General features: G+C 38.8%; 4 protein-coding genes across 5 annotated transcripts; 3 read left to right on the top strand and 1 right to left on the bottom strand.

Moving 5' to 3' along the window:
- The first annotated feature begins 157 nt into the window (after positions 1-157).
- Positions 158-4,663, top strand: LOC135127809 (zinc finger MYM-type protein 1-like). Its single transcript, XM_064054441.1, has 5 exons — positions 158-299; positions 412-560; positions 652-897; positions 2,122-3,122; positions 4,552-4,663. Exons 1-5 carry the CDS (start codon positions 158-160, stop codon positions 4,661-4,663), a joined length of 1,650 nt encoding a protein of 549 aa, XP_063910511.1.
- Positions 4,584-5,658, top strand: LOC135127509 (putative hydroxypyruvate isomerase). Its single transcript, XM_064053945.1, has 2 exons — positions 4,584-5,257; positions 5,307-5,658. The coding sequence occupies exons 1-2, from the start codon at positions 4,783-4,785 to the stop codon at positions 5,612-5,614; spliced, it is 783 nt and encodes a 260-aa protein (XP_063910015.1). The 5' UTR covers positions 4,584-4,782; the 3' UTR covers positions 5,615-5,658.
- A 90-nt stretch (positions 5,659-5,748) lies between these two features.
- On the top strand, positions 5,749-6,892 carry Nd-30 (NADH dehydrogenase (ubiquinone) 30 kDa subunit). The gene is made up of 5 exons (XM_064053946.1): positions 5,749-5,872; positions 5,921-5,983; positions 6,033-6,280; positions 6,327-6,572; positions 6,692-6,892. Exons 1-5 carry the CDS (start codon positions 5,812-5,814, stop codon positions 6,848-6,850), a joined length of 777 nt encoding a protein of 258 aa, XP_063910016.1. The 5' UTR covers positions 5,749-5,811; the 3' UTR covers positions 6,851-6,892.
- LOC135127507 (protein tramtrack, alpha isoform-like) lies at positions 6,888-16,625 on the bottom strand. 2 transcript variants are annotated; one of them, XM_064053943.1, is made up of 10 exons: positions 16,499-16,625; positions 16,364-16,440; positions 16,108-16,294; positions 15,890-16,055; positions 15,676-15,838; positions 15,361-15,622; positions 15,202-15,301; positions 11,282-11,580; positions 11,021-11,227; positions 6,888-8,743 (listed from the first exon to the last, which is right to left on the bottom strand). In XM_064053943.1, the coding sequence occupies exons 3-10, from the start codon at positions 16,276-16,278 to the stop codon at positions 8,483-8,485; spliced, it is 1,629 nt and encodes a 542-aa protein (XP_063910013.1). In that variant the 5' UTR covers positions 16,279-16,294; positions 16,364-16,440; positions 16,499-16,625; the 3' UTR covers positions 6,888-8,482. The 2 variants fall into 2 exon arrangements, with proteins under 2 accessions (XP_063910013.1, XP_063910014.1); XM_064053944.1 differs by lacking the exons at positions 6,888-8,743; positions 11,021-11,227; positions 11,282-11,580 and adding an exon at positions 11,698-14,486.
- Positions 16,626-21,934: the final 5,309 nt, after the last annotated feature.

Genomic DNA, 21,934 nt, shown 5'->3' with positions numbered 1-21,934 from the left:
AAGTGTTTGGCCATCCGATTGCGCCCCTAGAGCCTGCAAACGATATAGGTACCGTAAAACACGGCATTTGTTATTTCGCTTTTCTTGTCGAAAGTTGGATTGTGTATCTTCTAGTTTAGTGTGTTTTGTTTATTTTTTAATTCATTTTGGATTCAAAATGGCTTCAAAACCTATGTCAGGATCCCAAAAAAGAAAAAGAAAAGCCTTTCAAGAGGAAGAAAACAAGAAGCAGAGAAATTCGCTTGCAAGTTTTTTGAAAAAGGAAACTATGAAGCAAGAAAGTGAACAACAAGCAGTCGGTAGGTGTACCTACATACGAATTAATTATTATTAATTTAATTATCGCTTATTGTGTCATTTAGTGCTAAGTCCGTCATCATTTAAGTAACATATTTTTCTATTATTCTGCAGCTCAAACATCGGATAGCATCTCAGAAAGCATTACGTTAGATGTTCATCTTGCAGACAACAGTCTGGAACCTAGCACTACTAGCTTATCGTCATCTAACACAGAAGACCTAGTAGAAAAAAACGAGGCGGGACCAAACTCATCATCATATGTATGTAGAATATTCTCGAGATCCTGCATTATGGCCTGATGTGATTTCGGATCATTTTCGCAGTTATATTCTCTTAAACAGACCAAATCAGATGTACGGAGATATTTCTGCATCCGAAATACATGGCACTGGGCCCACAGGAACATGGAAAAGATCATTTAAAGAGTCATATTTTTATCGTGTGATGGCGAATGGTGAAACAGTAAAGCGAGAATGGTTAATTTATAGTGGAACTACAGGGTCAGTTTATTGCTATATTTGCAAATTATTCGCCAAAACAAAAACAGCCATTTCTCTCCATGGAATTAAAGCAGGGGCGGTTTGTCCTATGAGGCAGGTGAGGCAGTGCCTCACCAATGAATTTTACGCCTTATTAGGATTTTTACTATTTTTAACGACACATTTCGGCCAATAATTTGTGTCTTTTTTCTAAAATTTTAAAAATAAATATGGAAAATTATATTCTTATTTTTATCTCAGTAGGTACTCGTTGTTCTCTTAATTAAACAGCGCGCTGAAACACTCGACACAACATGTATTTTGTGACGCGAATGAGGCAAACTCGGAGCTTGCCTCTACAGCGGATATAGAAATCATATCGTTAATAGGCAAGCAACCTGCAATACACTCATAAGCGGTATGAGTTGAAAAAAGACAAAATTGAGGCTAGCCTCATTTCCGTGCTTGCAAAAGAGATGGACAACAATATTTGCGCGCGGAGAACGTGCGATTCCAATGCAGTCTGCATTTGCAGAAGTATTCAAAATTAGGCCGTTGATTGTTTTGCCACAAATCTGTGTGTGTATAAATTGATTCAAAATTTCGGTAACAGAATTTTGTCTTAAGAGTGCCTACGTTTGTGTGTGTCGCGTTAGTGCTTTGTGCTTGTCATAATTTGATTTCGGTAATCGTTATTTAAGATTACGAGTAAATCGGAATTTTTCTCTACTAACGTTAAATGACAATAGCAGTTCTGTTTTTTCTACTTTCACGTATGATGATAAATTGTATGTAGTTAAGGAATTAAAACGGCCGGTTCCTTATTTGAGTAAATCGTTAATTATTGATCTATAAAAAAGATTAAAATAAATCCAGAGTATTTATGTTCTATATGTTTTTCGTTTTGTTTTTTGTTATAAATCAAATAGGTTTATTTTATGTTGTATTTGATTTTTTTCGATACGTTTTCTTTAAAGTTTATTTTAATTTTGTTTTTTTTTTTTTAAGTTATATTAGTTTTTTCTGACCACGTTTCCCTTTCCTTTTGTCCTGTCATTCCCATCCTTTCCTTACAAGAGTTCCTTACACCTTCACGTTGGTTCTTGGTGGACAGTTAAATGAGTTTACAAATTTGTTTATTTGACTAAGTAGAAAATATTTAAGTAATCTTGATTTATTTATATTTTGGAGCGTATTGTGCTTTGCCTCATCAACTTTTCAAGTCATGAGCCGCCCCTGAATTAAAGACTGGAAAAATATAAACGCAAGATTATCGGAACATGAGAATTCTTCTGGCCACAAAAATGCTATGTGTTGCGCTTTGTTTCGTTCTAAAACAAAGGGCCGTATTGACGAAAAACTTGCCAGTCAAATGAATGCAGAAAGACAATATTGGAGAGATATTTTGAAACGAATTGTGGCAACGGTAAGATTTCTTGCAACTAACGGCTTGGCCTTTCGAGGTCATTCTTCAGATTGTGGAAATTATTACAATTGTTTGGAGTATCTCAGCGAATTTGATCCATTTTTGGCAAATCATTTGAAACAATATGGACATGCTGGAAAAGGTAATGCAAGTTACTTATCCCCATCGATTGCCGAAGAATTTATACAACTGATGGGAAAGCAAGTTAAATCATATATTTTGCAGGAGGTAAAAGAATCAAAATATTTTGCGCTAATTGTTGATTCTACTCCTGACTTTTCGCATGAGGATCAGCTTGCTCTCATTTTGCGCATTGTAAAAGTTGATGGTCAGACCATTGAAAGATTTATAGGTTTCATTTCATTAGATGATCACTCTAGTAAAAACCTCGAAGAAATTGTATTGGAAGCATTAAAAGAGATGGAGATCGATATTAAATATTGCCGGGGTCAAAGCTACGACAATGCATCAAACATGTCTGGTTGTTACAACGGTCTGCAAGCTAGGATTAAACAGCATGCGGAAGAAGCTTTGTATACTCCATGCGCGGGCCATTCTTTAAATTTGGTTTTGAATGAAACTGTTGATTGTTGTAGGGATTCGGCAAGTTATTTTGACCTGTTGCAAAAATTGTACAACTTTCTGTCTTCATCAACCAAAAGATGGAAAATGCTCCAAGATACTTTCGCTAAAAATAAAAAGCGATTAACTGTTAAGCGTCTGTCTGACACTCGATGGTCTGCTAGGGCAGATGCTGTTGCAGCTGTAAAAAATGGCTACAAAGAAATTATTGCTGTTCTTAGAAATATTGGTTCTGACACTGAGACGAAAGCGTTAACACGTGTTGAAGCTAATGCAATAGCATCTCAACTTGATAATTGGGAAACTGCCCTTCATACTGTCTCATGGAACATTTTGTTAGAAAGATTTAATGCAACGTCAAAATCTTTACAATCATCATCAATTTCTTTGAACACTACTGTAGACTTATACTCCAGTCCTTATGTAAGTTTCTTCAAAAATTCAGGAAATCTGGTTTTGAAGAAATTGAGAAGGAAGCACAAAAATTGACTGATTTCAGACATTTTGACAGCGAACTTAAAAGAATAAGAAAACAAAAAAAAATTTTTGATGAAATTGGTATTGACTATCATCAATTCAGTCAAGGGAAAAATAAATTTCCCGATCTCGGCCACATTCGGTTCTGTTCGGTTTTTAAGAATTGCTAAACAAATTTAAGTCGCCGATGAACTGCTACTTATATTAAGGACTTCTTAGGGCGTTGTAAGTATTTGTTAAATGTTGGTGCAACGCATTTCTGCGCTTAAGAGCTGCTTAAATTTTAAGTAACGTTGGTGCAAACGGGCATTTAGAAACATTTTACCCAATTTGTGACTGCCTAATTGCTGAACTCAAAAGACGGTCAAAAAGGTACCATGAACTCAATGATTATTTTGGTATTCTTTTCAACTACTCCAAGATGAAGACAAATGAAATATATAATGCTGCAGATGAGTTACGGCAGAGATATAAAAATGATCTAGACGAATCATTTGGGAACGAGCTAGTACATTTTATACAGTTCATTTCTGAACAGGAGAACCCAAAAGATCCAAGTAGTATGTACAAGATTATAAAAGAATGTTCTCTCGAATCAACTTTTCCAAATGTTTGTATTTTATTGCGGATATATTTGACACTTCCTTCGACCAACGCAAGCGGAGAAAGATCATTCTCGACTTTAAAGCGAATAAAAAATTATTTGCGCAGTACTATGGATCAAAACCGCTTAAATGCCTTAACAATATTATCCATTGAAAAAGAAGTAACAAAAAGCCTTAGTTTTGAGGACATAATAACAGAATTTGCCCATAAGAAAGCTAGACGACACCAGCTATAACCTAATTTATTGTTTAAGTTATTATTGTACTGCACAATATAATTCATGTAAAATATATATTTCATACAGTAATGTCCTAAAACAGATTTTTTTTTCATATACCTTATAAGGAGGGGGGCCCGGATTTGCTACTTTGCCTAGGATCAGTCTTACGCAAAAAACGCCGCTGATCGTGAAGAGTCTGGGAAGTCACCTTTATGCGATTCGCTAGACATACTTTAGGGTTTAGGTCAACTTATAGCCAAAAATGTCTGTGCACTATTTTATTAAAAAAAATAGCTTTACTTGTAACTAAAAAACTATGTAAACAAATCTAAGAAGTCGATTTGACCTGCTTCTGATTATCGTATCGAATTAAAACTTTGCAAGGATGTGTAATTTGGATGATATAATACAATAATAATTTGCTTCGATCGTGCACCCATTATGCCCATTATGCGTTGCAGCATGACCACAGAACTTAGCATGACCATCCGAGTCACGTGGTCTTCCCTTTCTAACGGGTTACAGCTGTGTGTTACAGGTTATAGGCTCTCGCTTCAGTTATTTACAAAATAACTGATATCATTATGTAACCGCAACTGTTATCAACAGTCAAACATTCCGATAATTTATTTTAGCTCTTACACTTGAATTCAAGTGGTGTCTTCGTAACCTCCACGACCAACAATAACGAAATGGCAAAATTCTGCGCAAATCTGTCCTTCATGTTCACCGAACAGCCGTTCCTGGACAGATACAAACTGGCGAAAGAAGCAGGCTTCAAGGCAGTGGAAACGGGATTCCCCTTTACCTTCACCGAAAAGCAAGTATCTGATGCCAAGGACTCTGCAGGAGTGCAACAAATTCTCATCAACACTTACACCGGCGACGTGACCAAGGGCGAACTGGGCTTCGCAGCCGTGCCAGGAAAAGAACAAGACTTCAGAGATAGCATCAACAAGACCATCAACTATGCAAAAGTCCTTGGAGCTTCAAAAATCCACATCATGGCAGGCAAAGTACTGGAAGTTAAGGATGCCCATCATTTGACGTACGAAGAAAACCTCAAGTATGCGGCTAAATTGTTGGAGAAGGAGGGTTTGTTGGGGGTCATTGAACCGATTAATAACTACGCGGTGCCAAACTATTACCTGAACTGTTACGATAAAGGTACGTCTGCCTTTGTTTATGGAGAGGGTAACAATGTATCATATTTTAGCACTGTCGGTGGTGAAGAAGTTGAATAGTCCGAATTTACGAATCATGCTGGACGTTTTCCATTTGCAACACATCAGAGGGAATATTACCAACAGTATCAAGGACCTGAGCGGGTACATAGGGCACGTACAGATAGCACAAGTGCCTAATCGAAATGAGCCAGACACTCCGGGTGAAGTGAACTATGTATATGTATTAGAAACGTTGAAGGCTTTGGGGTACAACGATTGGATTGGGTTGGAGTATAAGCCCTTGGAGAATACGGAGAAAGGACTAAAATGGCTGAAGTCGTTCGGCTACACGTTATAAATCTTTTTTTTACGTTTTATCAAAATAAATCTAACCAAAACGTGTATAGTTGGTTGCAGCGTTTGTCACAATTATCGTCATGTGATTCCTATACGCTTTCCTATTGGTGGTCGAGCTAAAATACACTTTCTCAAGTTGGCGGACCCGCAGAGCTGTCATAATTTTGTGGTTAACTTTTATTAGGTAACCAAAATCCGATGGCTTCGCTCTTGAGGCAACTGGCAAGGACTGTACGTCCGTCTCTAGTGCGTAATGGAGGTATGGCTCTCCCAATTTTCGCCCCATTGCTCACTTGTTAGTTTTCAGTATGCAGCACGTCGGTACTATATAAGCACACAGAGTCCACCGAAGCCCCTGGAGAAACTCGACGTTTGTATTCATATCACTATAACTGCGCTATCTTACAACCCCGTTTCAGCGACCGTACGAAAGCCTGATCTTCTGGCTCGCAGTCAGCTGAAAGACTTCGGTAAATACGTTGCCGAATGTCTGCCTAAATACATTCAAAAAGTGCAAATAACAGCTGGAGATGAGCTGGAGTTGTTGATAGTGCCTGAAGGAGTTCTGCCAGTTTTGCAGTTTTTGAAGGATCACCACAATGCCCAGTTTGCTAATATCACAGACATTACCGCATTGGATGTTCCAAGCAGGGAGTATAGATTCGAAGTAAGTCGCGGTTCGTGGGAAGCAAATTCTAGCCTCAGTTTTTTAGTTGGTATATAACCTCCTGTCGCTTCGTTTCAATTCGCGAATTAGGGTCAAAACGTACACGGACGAGTTAACTCCAATCGACTCTGCATGTGATATATACAAAGGCGCCAACTGGTATGAGCGCGAGGTCTGGGACATGTATGGGGTGTTCTTCGCTAATCATCCAGATTTAAGGCGTATTCTTACGGATTATGGGTTCGAGGGACACCCTCAGAGGAAGGACTTCCCATTGAGCGGTTATGTTGAGGTAATTTATACACATGTAAAAGTTACAAAAATTAATTTTGAAATAAATTTCGGTACTGACGGCTTTATAAAAAGAACGAAATTGTCCGCTTCTAAAATTACTTGAATATTCCTGTACAGGTTAGATACGACGATGAGAAGAAACGCGTGGTCGTCGAGCCCCTCGAACTGGCGCAAGAATTCCGCAGGTTCGAGTTGTCGGCTCCCTGGGAGCAGTTCCCCAATTTCAGGAACGCGCCGCCGGCTGCCGAAGAAATTAAAGTCGAGGAGAAGAAGTAAGGTGTTAGGTAAATAGTTCTGTTAAATAAATGACAAATTCAAGTATTTCTTTATTTTTCCTAACAGTTTTTTTTTCTCGTTTGTTTAAACAATTTGTACTGCAGTAACGTAACAGTGTGTCAGATGGAGAGTTACAGCTGTTGTAAATAAATTATTGTTGATGACTAATAAGGCGGTGTGAAAGGGATACGGTCGAACGTCTGTGCGTTGGAAGTGACGACACGGCGAAATGTCATTCGACGTCACGAAACTACAAACTTTGACCGCGCGACTGGTTAAACCCTTCCAGCGTTTGTTTAAACCGAGAGAACATTAAAAGATATTTCACGATGAATTAAATACATACATTAATACCCAAATGTTGCCCGATTACTCGTGACCGAGTCTTGCTTCGACAGAAAAAAAAAGATCGGTACTTTCGTCGGACAATAAGTGCTAGAACAGTAGTCATAGTTTGAATCTGATTCTTTTGAAGCGACGAAAAAGATTCGCTATGTACGAATAAATACGTTAAAATAAATAATAATACAAAAAATATAGAATGATCCATTTTCCAAATTATCGTCTAACTTATCTACAACTTAAATGGTAATCTTCTAGGTTTGATGATGGAAATGAAAATCATTGTTGCACAGTTTTTATGACTGAAAGGGCGCGAACGACAACCCAGTTACAAAAGAATCTTAGTCTACACGAAATTAGTCATTATCGATAATACTAACAATATTTCACAAGTACAGGTACCATCTATCACACTTTTCTAACATCAATGGTAACTTCGTTAACATTCATATATACAAGAAGTTCGCCCATTCCATGAAAACCCAACAAATTTACCAAACTGGGTCTCCACGTGATGGTTCTCAAGTTTTTTTTTCTTTTTTAGGAAAATACCTCCAAAATATAAACATACAAAAAACAAATTACACAATTTACAACTGTACAAGTTGAAAATATACTTAACATTTAAGAAAATAACTATTTTAGTCCATTCAAAAATATATTTTGTATGTGCATCATAAAAAATAGTGTCTTATGTTATACTCTTCGATTCTAACACCATTTAAAGCTTTTTAGTAGAAGTGAGCCCATTCTTACACGATCGGACTAGTGTTCGAGGTAATCAAACAGTTAGAGCGACTCAATTTCCTGCTACAACAAACAGTGAGTAAAGTATCACAATTCCGATCGTCTTTTTCAAAGCACGACCAACCAAGATTTCCAACAAAATACACACGGGGGAAAAAATTTGCAGGCCGAGCACGCCCGAGTTACCCCTGCGGACGGCACGGCGATGTCGTTGCCGCGCCCCCAAAATTCAAACTCCCGTTTATTGACTCTGAATAAAACCTTAAACACTTACAATAACAATATTCAATAACAATGTATAGCGTTTGAGCTAAATATCATACAATCCCAACAATAGTTACAATAGAATCGTCTTCTTATAGAAAATCGGATAAACAACGAAGACCCTGATATTTACTTTGTCTTTTTCGTGATTCCCATAATTCTGCCATCGACAGTTACTTAATTACAAAGCACGTGGATTTCTGCCTTCAATACCCTTAGGCCGTCGACTGCGCAAGCACAGTCGCGTCATTATTGCAACAACCGCAACGATCCGACAATTCACATCGAGGTCGTTTTCGGAAATACCCTCATTACGGACGTGGTCAAGGCGATGGGGTCCGTCTGGCCGGCGCTCACGTGCCGTTCGTGGTACTCTTGGAAGCAGGGAACTATGCACAGGTTAGTCTGGCACTCTGGACAGTGGTACTTGGTCTTGCGGCGCAATATCCGGCCGTGGTTGTCCACGGTGTTCCAGCAGTAGTTGCAACCTAGGGCCGGCCCAGTGCGCACCACGGGGCAATGGCTGGACCTCGTTCCCGTCTGCAAACAAACACGCCCATCGTACTGCTACAGAAGTGTTATCCATCCGGCCGATTTAATGTGTTTTCGACGTTTCTAAACCCTACAATATGAAAAAGTAGGTCCTTTCCCCCTGTCTGTCGTCTGTTGGCGATCTCATTAGACAGACGGATGATCCTCGGAAGTACTGGACGGATATTGTGAAATTTTAGAAGTATTTTAGGAATACCGCAGATGGTAAAACGCTAACCAAAGTTTGTCTGATCATCCCCACCATGATGCCATCTCGAAATTTTGCAAAGTAAATCCTACTTAAATTTTATAAAATAACATATTTCAATATCTGTGATTAGTGAATTCACCTTTATTTTTTTTTAATCAAGAATTTTCAAAATATGTACAAATTAATGTAAAAAAGGTGAATATTCTCTTTTCCGATGTACAAATGTGGGACTGGAATTTTGCACAATTTTTTTTTTAGTCAAATCGCACCACAGGCATGAAAAATTAAACTTGTTATACAGGGTGATTAAATTTGTAAACTCTTTTGCACGATTAAGATGGCCGCGAAGTGAAAGAAGTGGTAATATTTATCCGCACTCAAATTTAGGTTTAGCCTGATTTTTCACATTAAAAGATTTAAGGCTTGCGTCTGGTTCGGTTTAGCCCTATACTAAATACATTGAAAACATCGTCGCGGTTTCCGGAGTTGCATTTTAAAAATATGAGATATATCGCTTTAAATAAATTATATTTCGAAATAACAAACTTCAGTCCAGGGGACCTCCATATTTATTATCATATCTAGTATGCAGTTTTTACAAAAAAAAATTATAAAGTTGAACAACTTTTACATCACATTTTAACCGGCACATTGATGCATTTTTTGACGAAGTGCTGAACTTTTTTGCATTCTGAGATAGGAGGTCCCCTGGGGAAAAGTGTCAGCTTTCTTTTGATACCATTTATAATATTAAAAAATCCACGACTGAGGTAACTAACTCGCGAAAAGTCAAAATTTATTGAAACGAGAAATCGGCATTAAACGAGCTGTGATGCGGTAGCAGAATACAGGTTTACTTAGATTCTGACTTGGTTGGAGATTTCAGTATTTTAAAAATGGAATTCCGGAAACTACGACGATGTTTTCAATGTATTTAGTATTGGGCGAAACCGAACCAGACGCCACCCTTAAATCGAATAGGTGAGAAGTCGAAAAATCCATAAGTTGGAAAATACAAAAATCGAAAAAACGGGAAACTGAACAATCGAATAATTGAAAAAAAATAAAAACCCAATAAATGCAAAATCGAAAAACCAAAAATTTTAAAAATTAAAAAATTGAAAAATATAAAAAAAAAATGACAATACAAGCTTAAAATATGAAAAATCAAAATATTGAAAAATCCCAAAACTGAAATATCGAAAGACTGAAAAACCGAGAAATCTATCCAAACAACTTTCGACGAATTTCTTAATTTTAATCCAGCGAAACGAATTTATGCGTCGTTTACAAAGTTTGGTCGATAGGGTGAGCATCATGACGTCGCTGCCGAATCTGGCAAGTCTGCGATTAAAATCGCTCACTATGAGAAAAAAGAAAGACGAACGCGAGGAAAATCCGGTGGAAAGTCTGCTGAAACCCATCGAAAGCCTAGACGCAGACTACGACAGCGACGTCAGCGAAATATCGGACGTCTTCGAGGAGTTTCACAGAAACAGTTACTTAAGACCGCAGAATAAACACTACCTAAGCAAACGCGAAGCTGACCTCCAGACTATGGACGATTTCACTGACGACTTCAAAAAAACCATGGCGGAACTGAGAAGCGGCCTAAACGTAAGTCGTCCCAATGTTTAGTACTTTTTCAAAATTGGAAAAAATGTCAGATCGGCGACGACTTGCTCCTGGAGAACACCGCCGAAGTCGCGAAGATTTTCGACGAGGGAAAAGATCCCGCGGTTTTTTCCAAGATTGAGACGAAAGAAGAAATCAGCGAAATGCTGCAGGATGGAACGGACACCATACCACGACTTCAAGAATTGCAGCGAATGAGGAAAGCGAGCGATACGAGTTCCGGGTCGATCATCTGGCAGATGTTGGCGGCCAACAGCGACAACAAGAAGTTCGAAATCAGCCCACCCGGTTTCAACACTTTTAAGCAGAAGCAACCCCACTGGCTGCAGAGGGCGTCCGTATCGTGGGTGGAAATAGATCAAGCGACGTTAAAGTGCGAGAAGTGGCTCGAACAATGCCCAAGATTCACCAGGAAGAAGTGAATTAGCTGATTTTCTTACCTGGGGCGAAGACGCACTCCGCTTCAACTCGTCGCTCCTCACCCTCAGCGAGCTCGTCGGTGCGGTGGCGGCGCTGTCCGCCCTCAAAGGAACTTCATGGGGAGAAACTGTCAACGGATCCGATACGACCACCACCGGACTAATCGCCCTCTGGGCGGTTTCGGCAGCACTGTGCGGTAGTATCTGGATATGAAGAGGTGGCGAAATCTACAATATCGATGAAACAGTTAAAAATGCCCTTGAGGCTTCTGCGTGAAGTACCGATTTGCTCTGCATCTGGCTCGGCAGTAGAGGATGAGAATGTTGCTTCAGCAGCACGGGTCCGGGTACCGTCAGCAGGTTTCCCGGGGGCGGCGAATGCGAAGGCAGGGGTTCCGAACACTGGCGCTCTACACGAACTGGAGGAACTGAGAGGTACTGCGGTGAGAGCGGCTCGCTGTCCGAGGGTTGCGTTGGGTCGCTTTCGCGTTTTATTCGAGGCTGCCGCATCAGGAATCTGCCGCGCTTTGTGCCCATTACGACTTGTTGGCTGCGTTGTGCTTGGCTTGGCGAAGACTTGTCTGAAAGCATCGGTGAAAAGAGAAATTAAATCGGACACAATGGAAACGGGGACTGTCCGTACAATTCTCACTTACATAATTTTTGAGCGTTTCGGAGGGAAAAATAAAAGACGGGACCTTATAAAAGCTATCCTTTATTTTTGTTTAATATACAATATTAGAAAAGTAAGAATATGACACAATGTTTAATACAAACACAAGTTGTTGCGTTAAATTATACGTAAGTAATAAGCGAACGAGTTAACAATAAGAACGTAAAATAGAATATAGGTAACAAATCACAACAAAGTACAAAACAATTGGGTATGATACAAATGAGGTATGCCTATCTAACAGACGCCTGTTTTAACGAATAGTGCTTGGGTTACTGGTTATTATTAGAACGGTTAACAGATCGTTAAAAAAGGCAGTTGAAATATAAAAAGCACATACATGGTATCAAAAAAATTTAAACGTGTAAATATTTGATTCGAGTCGACTTAAGATACGTTTGTAAAATCCTTTGAAGTTATAGCTTTCAGGTTTGACATTTTTTTCTCTTGCATGTTACACGGTTCGACCGAAAGTAGTTCGTAATACATAGTTTTTTTTACTTCTAAAAAAGTTTCCTGTTTATTTATATTCGATAATTCACCGTCAAATTTTGGGTGTCGGTAAAGTGTTTTAAAGTGAAAAATATGTAATTGTAAGTGCACGTATTTTGAAGAATTTCTAGAACGTAACATTAATTTATTTATTCTAGAATTTTGTTCTATAATTTGTGTTCTTTTTGATTTATATTGAATACGTAAAATATTTTGGTTCAAGAATCTGCCAGTTTTTCCACCACAAGTTCTGAAGGCATGGACACTGAGGACCTTATTTCCGAACATGAGCCAGAAAACGGAAGTTAAAATGAGAATGACATTTCACAATGGGAAAGTTCCGAGACAAAATCTAAATTTAGTCGTCACTGACGCTGTCGAGATTTCATTTAAAGCAACAAATTTTTTCGATACTGTTAAAGAACTTTGTGTGTGTGTGTTTTTTTTTTAATCAGTAAAAGACGGGCAATTACGACCAAACATTTTTCATAACTTAATTTAAAACCCTTGAGGTTACATATATATGTAAAATCTATGACATCTTAATTGAATCGACTGAAGTTGATTCGTTGGATCTAAAGGCTTCCCATAAAGCTCATTCCTTACCAGCAAAAATTCAAAATGATAAGTTTTTGTGTTTTGTGGTGATCTGGCATATTTTGTTTAAATTAATGTTGTCAGTAAAATGATGCAAAGCCCAACACTCAGCGTTACTTTTTTTAATTACATTCGTTTTGATAAAGATTTCAACGATGTTCTCACCGATGCCAATGAACTTGTGCACGAATTGGAAATTGAACCAAATTTTCCACAATTCATTTAGTACGAACAAGAAAGAAAAAGAACAGTTTGAATATGAGCACGAAGGTGAATTTCTATTTTATAATTTTGGACCAGACAGTATCATCTCTTAAAGACAGGTCTTCAAAATTATGACTTGTTTGGGTTTTTGTTTAAATTTTAGAAAATGGCAGATCGAAACTTTGTTTTAAATTATAGAACAGCAACTAAAAAAATCCGCATTCTATTTTAGAATATATTGTAGAGAACAAACTTAATCTTTTTACTACAATCAGAATTTTACTAACTCCTTCGGTTTCAGTCGCCTCTGGCGAAAGAACATTTTAAAAATTGAAACTTTAAAATCATACACGCAGTAATTATAGTTTTATCAATTTTCTTAAAAAGAGGGGCGTAAAAATAATTTATGCACACGGGCGACCACAACTCTAGGCGTGGCCCTGTCGCACTAAGTCCTCTTTTAATTACTCCTGTTGAAATGATTCTATGAGAAGCGTCCAAAAACCAAAACTTTCAAACAACTCTACAAACGCGTAAACTACGAAACATTCGGGGTATTAATAAACTAAAATCACTTTCCACACAAAAAAGAAAAAAATCGAGATTGTTACACTGTCCGCAATACGGAATTTGTTTAAACGGGAACCCCTCGTGCTAAAAATTGGCTCGCTTTAATAAATACGAGATTTCCCCGAAAACCCTGCACTCGACGTTTCATTAGAGAAATCAACAAAACAATTCGAAACATCAGTCTCCTAGTCAAGTCCATCCGCGCCACCTAATACTGACCACCCTAGCAAAAAAATAAAAAACAAACAAACAAAAAGAATTCCAGTACGTAAAGCTTGTCATTTGGTGTATAAACGTGAAAAACCCCGCAGGGCGCCCCCTCCCCCGTCTACATTTGTTCGAAATTGATCCCCTGGAAATTCACCCCTTGCTGGTTCACGATCGCCGGGTCGAGGTACTTGGGCCGCTGCAGCACCGCGCCCAGGTCCACGTGCTTGCCGTCGAAGAAGGCGCCGCTGATCAGCGCCACCGGCTGTCCCTGTTCCTCCGGCTTTTCCTGTGGCGGAGGTACCGGCTCCGCCTGCGGGCTCGGCGGCGGCTGGCCTTCCGCCGCCGCCGTCGCCGCCGCCTGCTGCTCCAGCTTCCTGTTCTTGATGCTCAGCCGGAAGTTGGGGTAGCCGCGCTTCTTGTACTCGAGCCAGAGCGTGCGGTTGTTGACGCCGAACATGCGCGCCGCCTTGCAGAAGCCGATGCCGCCGAAGCGCACCGCCTCCAGCGCGCGGATGAAGTTCTCGTCGCCCTGCGGGTTGATGCTGCGCTTGCGCTTCTGGATGATCTGCGGCGGCGAGTTGGCGATCTGGTTCTGGTAGCACTGGGCGCTGGGGGAGGGCGGGTTGAGCTGGGCGACGGTGGGACACTGGGCGTAAGTCTGGCTGGGGGGAAGGGCGGTGGGGGAGGTACACGAGGTGAACTGGGCGTAGGCGGTGTGGTCCATCACGTTCCATTGCATGCCTGCAAGGGAGAGGTGAGTGAGTGCGAGGTACTCGACAAGGCTAAGCTCAACGGCAAATGTGAACATGAACGATTCTTTTTGGTGGCGCGTTTTGTTGTTGTGATTTGAGGGATGTCGTGATGATCGGGGGCCGTTTCGAAGAGCGGCCGACCATTGAGCTCAGCCTCTGTCAGCGTGGGACAGAGGGATGTGGGGGAGGATGAGGCGGAACGGACTTTTTTGTTGCTCGTTCACGTTGCTGTTGATTCTTAGCCTTGGAAATGCTTACACTAGCTTGTATAAATGTAATAAATGCGGTCAGGGCGGAATCCAAGCATTCAGGCTTAGTGGCGGGCACGTTCACTTCAAAATTCTCACTTTGACATGCGCACTTCCGAGATGGAAAAGTCCACGGCGACCCCATACGGATTTCCCCCTTGATCGAGTTTTTTTTCGCCAATTTATGAAGCAAGAAAAACGGGAGAGATGACGTATCAGACAGGTTTTTTTTTACATTTTTCTCGACTCAAAGGTGCCCCCCAGCATTTTTTCCCAACGTTTGGTCCCCAGTAACCATTGCAAGTTCAACAATTTCTCTATTATAATTACGTCAACACTAAACCATCTTATTTATTCCGGGAAATCCGTTTTACCAACTAATCAAGTAGATCAGTCATTAGACTTACTTTGTTAAAATGACGACAACAAATACATAACCAAGTGTGGCTAACTCACCCGTTAATGTCAACTGCGACGTGGTGGAAGGCCCTGCGACTTCCCCTGAACACGTCGCTTCGAGACCATGCTGCTGGACATTAACCTCCTGAGGAACTTGCTGTAAAAAGATAAAAAAAAAAGTTGAGACTCGAAGCAAAACAGTACAACTAAGCTCACCAAAGTGACTTGATGTGTCATCTCCCCCTCGATACTCTCATGCGAACTACCCCTATGCAACTCTGAATCGCTACTATGCTGTTTACTCTTCTGCAAAATACTACTACTATCAGAAGCGTAACCCCCAGGATCCGACTTTATAACTGTTCCTAGACCGCTGCCAGTTGACGACGTTAAGGTTACTTCGCTGGACTGGTGTTCGTCTGAAGTGCGTTCAGTCGACCCAGAACCCGACCCTGTAGAAGATTTGCGTAACCTTTTCCTAAAAAAAAAAAAGATAATTGTCTGACGTTCGATCGAAATACTAAGCAATACCTTTTGCTGCTAGGTGATAACGGACAAGGAGAAGGCGACAGCGACTGTCGTGGTGCCCCTTCGGAGCTCCAGTTGGACTCCCCCGGCGTCAGGAGCTCAGCTTTGTCCGTTGAGCTGTTTTCTTTTTTTGAAACGGATTGATCGACCGGGATTTCCGCCAACCCTGCAAAACGCCACATTTCGTGTCTGCGAGCGCGAACCGCGTCTTCGTTACCTTTGATTTTTAGCATCTCTGCTGTTTTTAGAATATACGGCAGTTGCTCCTGGGAGACGTTCACCTCCCCGTAGTACATGAAGTCCACCATGACTTTCAAATCCGTGAATTTGACATCTTTTAATATCACAATGGGGTGTTGGCAAGGGTTGATCGTGAACAGAGACTGAAAATGAAAGAGGCGTTCACTTCGAGTCGGGTCGACGCGGTGGGCTCACCTGAAAGTACGAGCTGCAGGCCGACAGAACCACCTTGTGCGCCTGCAGGTGCCTGCCCTCGGCGGCCAGAGTAACGTCGACCAGTGACTCACTGTTGAGAAGACTAGAGAAGACTGAAATGAAGTTAGGCTGATGGTTGTTCCATCGTAAACAATACTGTTGCATTGTCATTGTAACGGGTTGACACCTGGAAGAGAAGTAGCGTGGGGGTCAGAACGCCTGCTTTTGTTTATATTTTTCATTTTCGAGTACGTACAATCGATAAATTGACCTGTGAATTGTAACCTTGAGAGGCGACCAATGCGAGATGACATCAACGTATTAGAAAGATGACTGGAACAGGTTAAATCAAGAAAGTTAAAATTAAATTGAGGGGGGGCTAGGGGCTTACTGTTTGGACTGTTCAACATTATACGGAAAATAAACGCACGAATTTTTTAAATAAACACTACACTTAAAAAACATAATCCACCATATTTAGATTTTCCACAGTGACGTAATTCGAGCAATTACGTCGGTCAGGTAGAAATCTAGAGGTAGTTACCGACATTACAGATGTCGGTGGGTTTTGTACATTTTAATGCGTGAAATGCGGTGTAACTGCGTTAAAATTAAAGTTGTAAAATGAGTTGATTTTTCATCTTACATTTTGTAATTCGCTGGTGGTTGAGAAACAGGAACCGTCTTTGTGTTTCTTGAACTATATGAATTTGTACGAAGGGGGCGCCACCTACATCAATATCACCATAGATAAATAATACTACGTAAATAGAATGCAAACTCCCACTTGATTTTTGGTCCCAATAAACGCCCCCTGGTGCCTTGTGGCCGGTGCTAAAGCATGAACTACTAGATGCCTCATTGCTGCATATTTTATAATTAATATTTTATTTTTATTATCACTAATAATATCAAAAACACAGAGTAGAATAATATACAATTTATTAGTATTGTCTACGATTTTTTGACTTTAATTTTTTTTGGTACATTATACAAGCATTTTGATATAATGCATTTTTATGTGTGGAAACTCTTGTATCGCGACCGCTTAAAATTAAATTCAAACCTTTTACAAACGTAAAAATTGTTAAATATATAATTTTATTACATATTTCACTTTCAATTAATTCCTTATGTTCACAATGAAACGAAAATTTGACATGATGAGATACTATAAACGAAATTTTGTTTTTGATGTTGTCGAAAGATGTACAATTGTTTAAAATGATTCTTGAAATATTATAAATTCTGTTAATGTTTTTTATAAAATCTAACTTACAATATTGCAATTTTCTGTTATTACAATTGTATTCTCTTATACGTATTAATTTGTAACATTATTCGTCTTCCGAAAAATTGTTTAAAATTTGGGTTTTACAATATTCACACTTCAAATTTCTTAATGTTTTCGCAACCCAGCCAGACACATAACCAACAATACTTTTATGAAGATCTTTTTCTAAATTATATGGAGACAGTTTTGAAATGTACATATTCACGTTTAAAATTTCGTAACTCGTTTCATTTACTGAATGTTGATTTATGTTGTTATCCACAAGTCCTTTAATATGAAATAAATCCGGTATGTTCGTTTTCTTACAGTTTGCGCCCACTGAATTTGAACTATAAAAATTGCGTAATAATAGAGATTTGAAACTTTCCTTAAATTGGGCTGCCGTTAGATTAGTTGCTCGATTTCTTTGACTTCTGATTTTGCCAAAATAGTTTTCAATAACATCTTGATTTAAACATCTAGGTAAAAAATATTTGCACCTGCCCTGTTCTACTAAAATTGTATGTAAATCCACAAAACCTTCTAACGTTGCAATCCAGTTTTTTATACACGGAGGTACTACCATTTTTCCGGCCTCATCGACGAAATACATATCACCCAAAATTTTGATAACTTCCTTCCAAAAATGTTTATGACCAGAAGATTTAAATACGCCCCCAGAAAATGGTTTTCCGCACCGTGATTGAAAAGTACTGCCATTTACACTGTCGAAGAGCTTGTCAAAAAATTTTATAATTCGTGCTGTTCCCATTGCCTCGTGTGTTAAACTGCATTCGGCTGTAAAATTAAATTGTAAATGAATCTGTTAATTATTTTTAAATTTGTATTTACTAGATTTAACCAATAGCGTAATAGTCGATGCCATTGAGTGACTCAAAACTTGTGTCGCATAGCACACCTTCATCTTTTGAATTTTTTCCGGAATTACGTGGAGATCCGTAATTTTGTGTAGAGCCCGTAATTCTCCACATGTTTGATCACTGTAGTACGCATCGATTATATGTTTCCAATTTGCAACTAAAATTTCCTCGCTTGTTTTCCACACTAAATTTTTAGTAAGCAGATTGTTCCTAATACATTTAATTAAATGAGGCGTGTCATATAATGGAATAATTTCTTGATCCCTTAATAAAATTCTTCTTTTAGGTTCCATCCCTTTATGTACATATAACGTTGTTTCGACTCCTTTAGCAGAGAATTTATAGCTGCTTGGTTTGGTTGGCCTTGATCACAAATTGTAACCAGAATTTTGAATCCACAATTTTGTATTTTTTCAACCAGAGTTTTTATAATAGTTGTCAATATGTAAGATTTTGTAGACGAAAAAGAAAATGCAAAGTATATTGGCTGTTGCCATTTTTTAAACACTCCGCGAATGAAAAAAACAAGAACATGATCTGCTATCTGTAAATTTTGTTCAAATCCAAAATGTTTAAATCCGAAAAATGTATCCGTATATTTGTCATAGTCTATGTGGGGCATTATGGACATTTCATCAAAAATTAATGCACATATTCTATCTTGGTTATTTAATTTTGAAGCAGATTCTTTAAGATTGTCGAAAATTATTTTGTTTATACCAACGTCTACTGAAATTTTGTTCAACATAGACATAATTGTTTGACGTGAAGGCAGTGCAAAAATCTGTCTCATTTTTCTATAACATCTCCCAGACTGTTTATAAAACATTAATGCAAATAATTTATCTTCAGTGGTAAACCTGCGACCATTTGGTTTGACATTTCGTCTTTTTAATTGTGATAAACAAAAATTTATAGCATCCTGACTTAAAATTTTGCTTTCTAATTTTACTTCAAATTTGGAGTATAATTTCAATCGTTGGCGATACGAAGCTACCTTAATTTTGTTTCTACGGGCTGTACGCGAAATATTCCTAGAATTTGAATGTAAATTTAGTATTCGAGAAGATTCTTGGTTTAAAGTTTCGTTTAGGGTTTCTCTGGAATTTCGAGATACTTCAGTACGAAATTTTTGAGAATCCAGTATAGAAATAGGGTTTACGGGATCATGAGTGTGTCTTTCGGAGTCGTTCATATTATCTGAAATTATTGTAAAGATTATCTATGGCATTCACTTGCACACAAATATTTACCATGCATAATTTGAATTGTAGGAATAGCAGTATTTTTAAGTTTTTGATTGGGGCCAAAATCCGTTTCTTTAAAATGTACATCGCAAAGAAAATATCCATTTTTATATATTTTCATGGGATCTAATTTGCCTAAATTTGGATTCCCTGTCCGTTCCAACCAAATTTTAAAACGCTCGTTGTATTTGTAGGGGTTGGGAAAACGATGGCGTTTAATAATTTTAGTGTTTAGACATTTCAAAACACTGCACAGTTTCATATTTTACGCTTTGTTATCACGTATAATCACACAAATGACACTTTTATACTAATCATAAATGACATTAGTTTTTTTATTGTTTCTTAAAACTGGCTGTGGAAGTTGTCGCCAAGTAATTTTTGGAAAAAAATACTTCACTGCTATCAGTGCTATCTCTTATTATGTGGCCGGTACATAAGCCTAGACACAAACCTGGGACACGCATTACAGCCGACTTTGCATTCTATTTTACGTAGTATTATTTATCTATGAATATCACCATTTTCTCCAAACTTTCCGGGAATTGCAATTTTGCAGAAAATGCAAGTTCGTGAGTGAAAAGTTTAAAATAGTGGGTAAAGAAGACACACCGAATGTGAAGAACAACTGAAGAGAAACAACAAGTAGGCGTAGTTTGTAAGGAGCAGCAGGGCCAAGTAAACAATAGAAGATTTTTTTTTAATTCAGAAATTGTTGCTTTCTAAGCCAGCATTTCAGTACTATACGTTCAGCGATCGCTCAGATGTTAACTTTCTTCCGTGTAGCGTTTTAAAAAAATTGCAGGAATAGCGTTACCCTAAGCCGCATGATGGATTCCGTCAGAGCAAGCCCTTATCAATTTCGAAATTCCTCTAACAGGGACATTCTGCAAAATGTTTTCCCCATTAACCTAAAAGGAAATAAACAAAAAGGAAAATAGAGGCAATCTATCAAATTCTTCTTTTGTCTGCGGCGTACGTGTGTATTAGGTAGGTGGTGTGGAAGCCGTGCGTCCGAAATGAAATTTCGCTTGTTCCTTCGTGCTTTCTTCGAAATTCTGACAGCCAAAGGAGATTGATCACTTACTAATCACGTTTTCGCTTTATTCTGTCCTACACGCTGACAAATAATGCAGCAATTTAGGTCGAAGCGCGCAAGATGGAACGTCGTTTTCCACAAATTTCCCTCTAATAAGAAAATTATTAATTGCCGTGATACCACTCGTAACAAGGGTTTATTCATATTATTACCCACATAAACTTTATAAATGTGGGTACCGTTAAATTTGAAAGGCACATCACGGCAACTTTGTCCAATAAAATTATTCGCTTCGAGGGAATACCTACGATTCGGCGGCAAATAGGAAATACGGCTTCCGCTATCCAGAAATATACGTATTTATTAGAATAGATCCGGCGCTTTCTCTAACCCTTGTATAGGTTTAGTCCGATCGAACGAAACGCCCACAATATACAGAGTGGCGATGGAGTAAAGCACGCATACGTAACGCAACTGTTGGACTTGCTGAATTCTATAAATAATAAAACAAAAACAAAAAATGATAGAGTTATTTCATGAAACACAGAGACAACAGAGTCCCGTCACATTTGGACGCCGCAACCGCGCAACAAACGATTATTTATTATTCATTCTGCATAGCGATTTTCGTGCGCCGTGAGGCTCATCTTCGGAGGCAATCACATCCAAGTGCCGCTCAACGTCGAAAAACTATTACGGCTTTGTGGGGTTAAATAATATTTGTCTATGAACAAGTTTCCTGCGGATTTTTCAGCCGAGTTATTTTAGAACGAAATCCTTTCGGTATGGAACGAGGGTCGGGATCATTTTGATTTATTTTTATTACATCTTGTGCTTGTTTCTCGTCACGTTTCTCATTTTGCTGGCCGATTTTCGACGCTTGTTAACTAATAAGCCTACCGTACAAGAATTTGAGGTAAAATAGCCTCTTTTCAGGGTCAAAACCTCTAAAATATATGGCGTTGCCTCTTTTTACTTTTCGAGCCACGACAGTAGTAGGTGTTGTATTTGTCGAACGGATTTTTTGGTGTTTTTTTAGACGTTTATCTGTGGTCTGTCAACCGTTGGCGATTGTCTTAGACAGATAATTGTAAGTCTGTTTGGTGTGTTTTTCTTTTCAACTACTTTTTTCGTGCCTCCAATTTCTCCAATCTGAAAGTAACATTTCATATAATGCTATCCGATCTATTTTACGATTATTAATTTTCCATACGTTTGATTTATCGACTGCGGTTTTTCTTTTCTTTCCGCACTCCTCTATCTAAGCTTTTTAATAACGGAGTTATATATTTACGTTGGGATTTTCGCATTTCTCTGAAATATGGCCTGTCGGATATCAGAAACTTTTTTAATTAAGGGGCGGTGGGAAGGGAATTTCGATTTGTTT

Source organism: Zophobas morio, unplaced genomic scaffold (assembly GCF_036711695.1).
Source record: "Zophobas morio isolate AGI-343-1 ecotype UQ-CSIRO unplaced genomic scaffold, CSIRO_AGI_Zmor_V1 ptg000012l, whole genome shotgun sequence".
NCBI classification, from domain to species: domain Eukaryota; kingdom Metazoa; phylum Arthropoda; class Insecta; order Coleoptera; family Tenebrionidae; genus Zophobas; species Zophobas morio.
This window is presented reverse-complemented; position numbering and strand designations above follow the sequence as displayed.

Excerpts from the sequence above, each read along its gene's own strand:
- LOC135127507 (XM_064053943.1), bottom strand. The coding sequence starts at position 16,278 with ATGACAATGCAACAGTATTGTTTACGATGGAACAACCATCAGCCTAAC. Across the intron at positions 15,839-15,889 it reads AGAGATGCTAAAAATCAAAG|GGTTGGCGGAAATCCCGGTC; the intron begins GTAACGAAGACG and ends GGCGTTTTGCAG. Across the intron at positions 15,623-15,675 it reads TTATCACCTAGCAGCAAAAG|GAAAAGGTTACGCAAATCTT; the intron begins GTATTGCTTAGT and ends TTTTTTTTTTAG.
- LOC135127509 (XM_064053945.1), top strand. The coding sequence starts at position 4,783 with ATGGCAAAATTCTGCGCAAATCTGTCCTTCATGTTCACCGAACAGCCG. Across the intron at positions 5,258-5,306 it reads CCTGAACTGTTACGATAAAG|CACTGTCGGTGGTGAAGAAG; the intron begins GTACGTCTGCCT and ends ATCATATTTTAG.
- Nd-30 (XM_064053946.1), top strand. The coding sequence starts at position 5,812 with ATGGCTTCGCTCTTGAGGCAACTGGCAAGGACTGTACGTCCGTCTCTA. Across the intron at positions 5,984-6,032 it reads AGCCCCTGGAGAAACTCGAC|CGACCGTACGAAAGCCTGAT; the intron begins GTTTGTATTCAT and ends ACCCCGTTTCAG. Across the intron at positions 6,281-6,326 it reads GCAGGGAGTATAGATTCGAA|TTGGTATATAACCTCCTGTC; the intron begins GTAAGTCGCGGT and ends TCAGTTTTTTAG.
- LOC135127809 (XM_064054441.1), top strand. The coding sequence starts at position 158 with ATGGCTTCAAAACCTATGTCAGGATCCCAAAAAAGAAAAAGAAAAGCC. Across the intron at positions 561-651 it reads GACCAAACTCATCATCATAT|ATGTACGGAGATATTTCTGC; the intron begins GTATGTAGAATA and ends AGACCAAATCAG. Across the intron at positions 898-2,121 it reads CGGTTTGTCCTATGAGGCAG|GGCCGTATTGACGAAAAACT; the intron begins GTGAGGCAGTGC and ends TCTAAAACAAAG.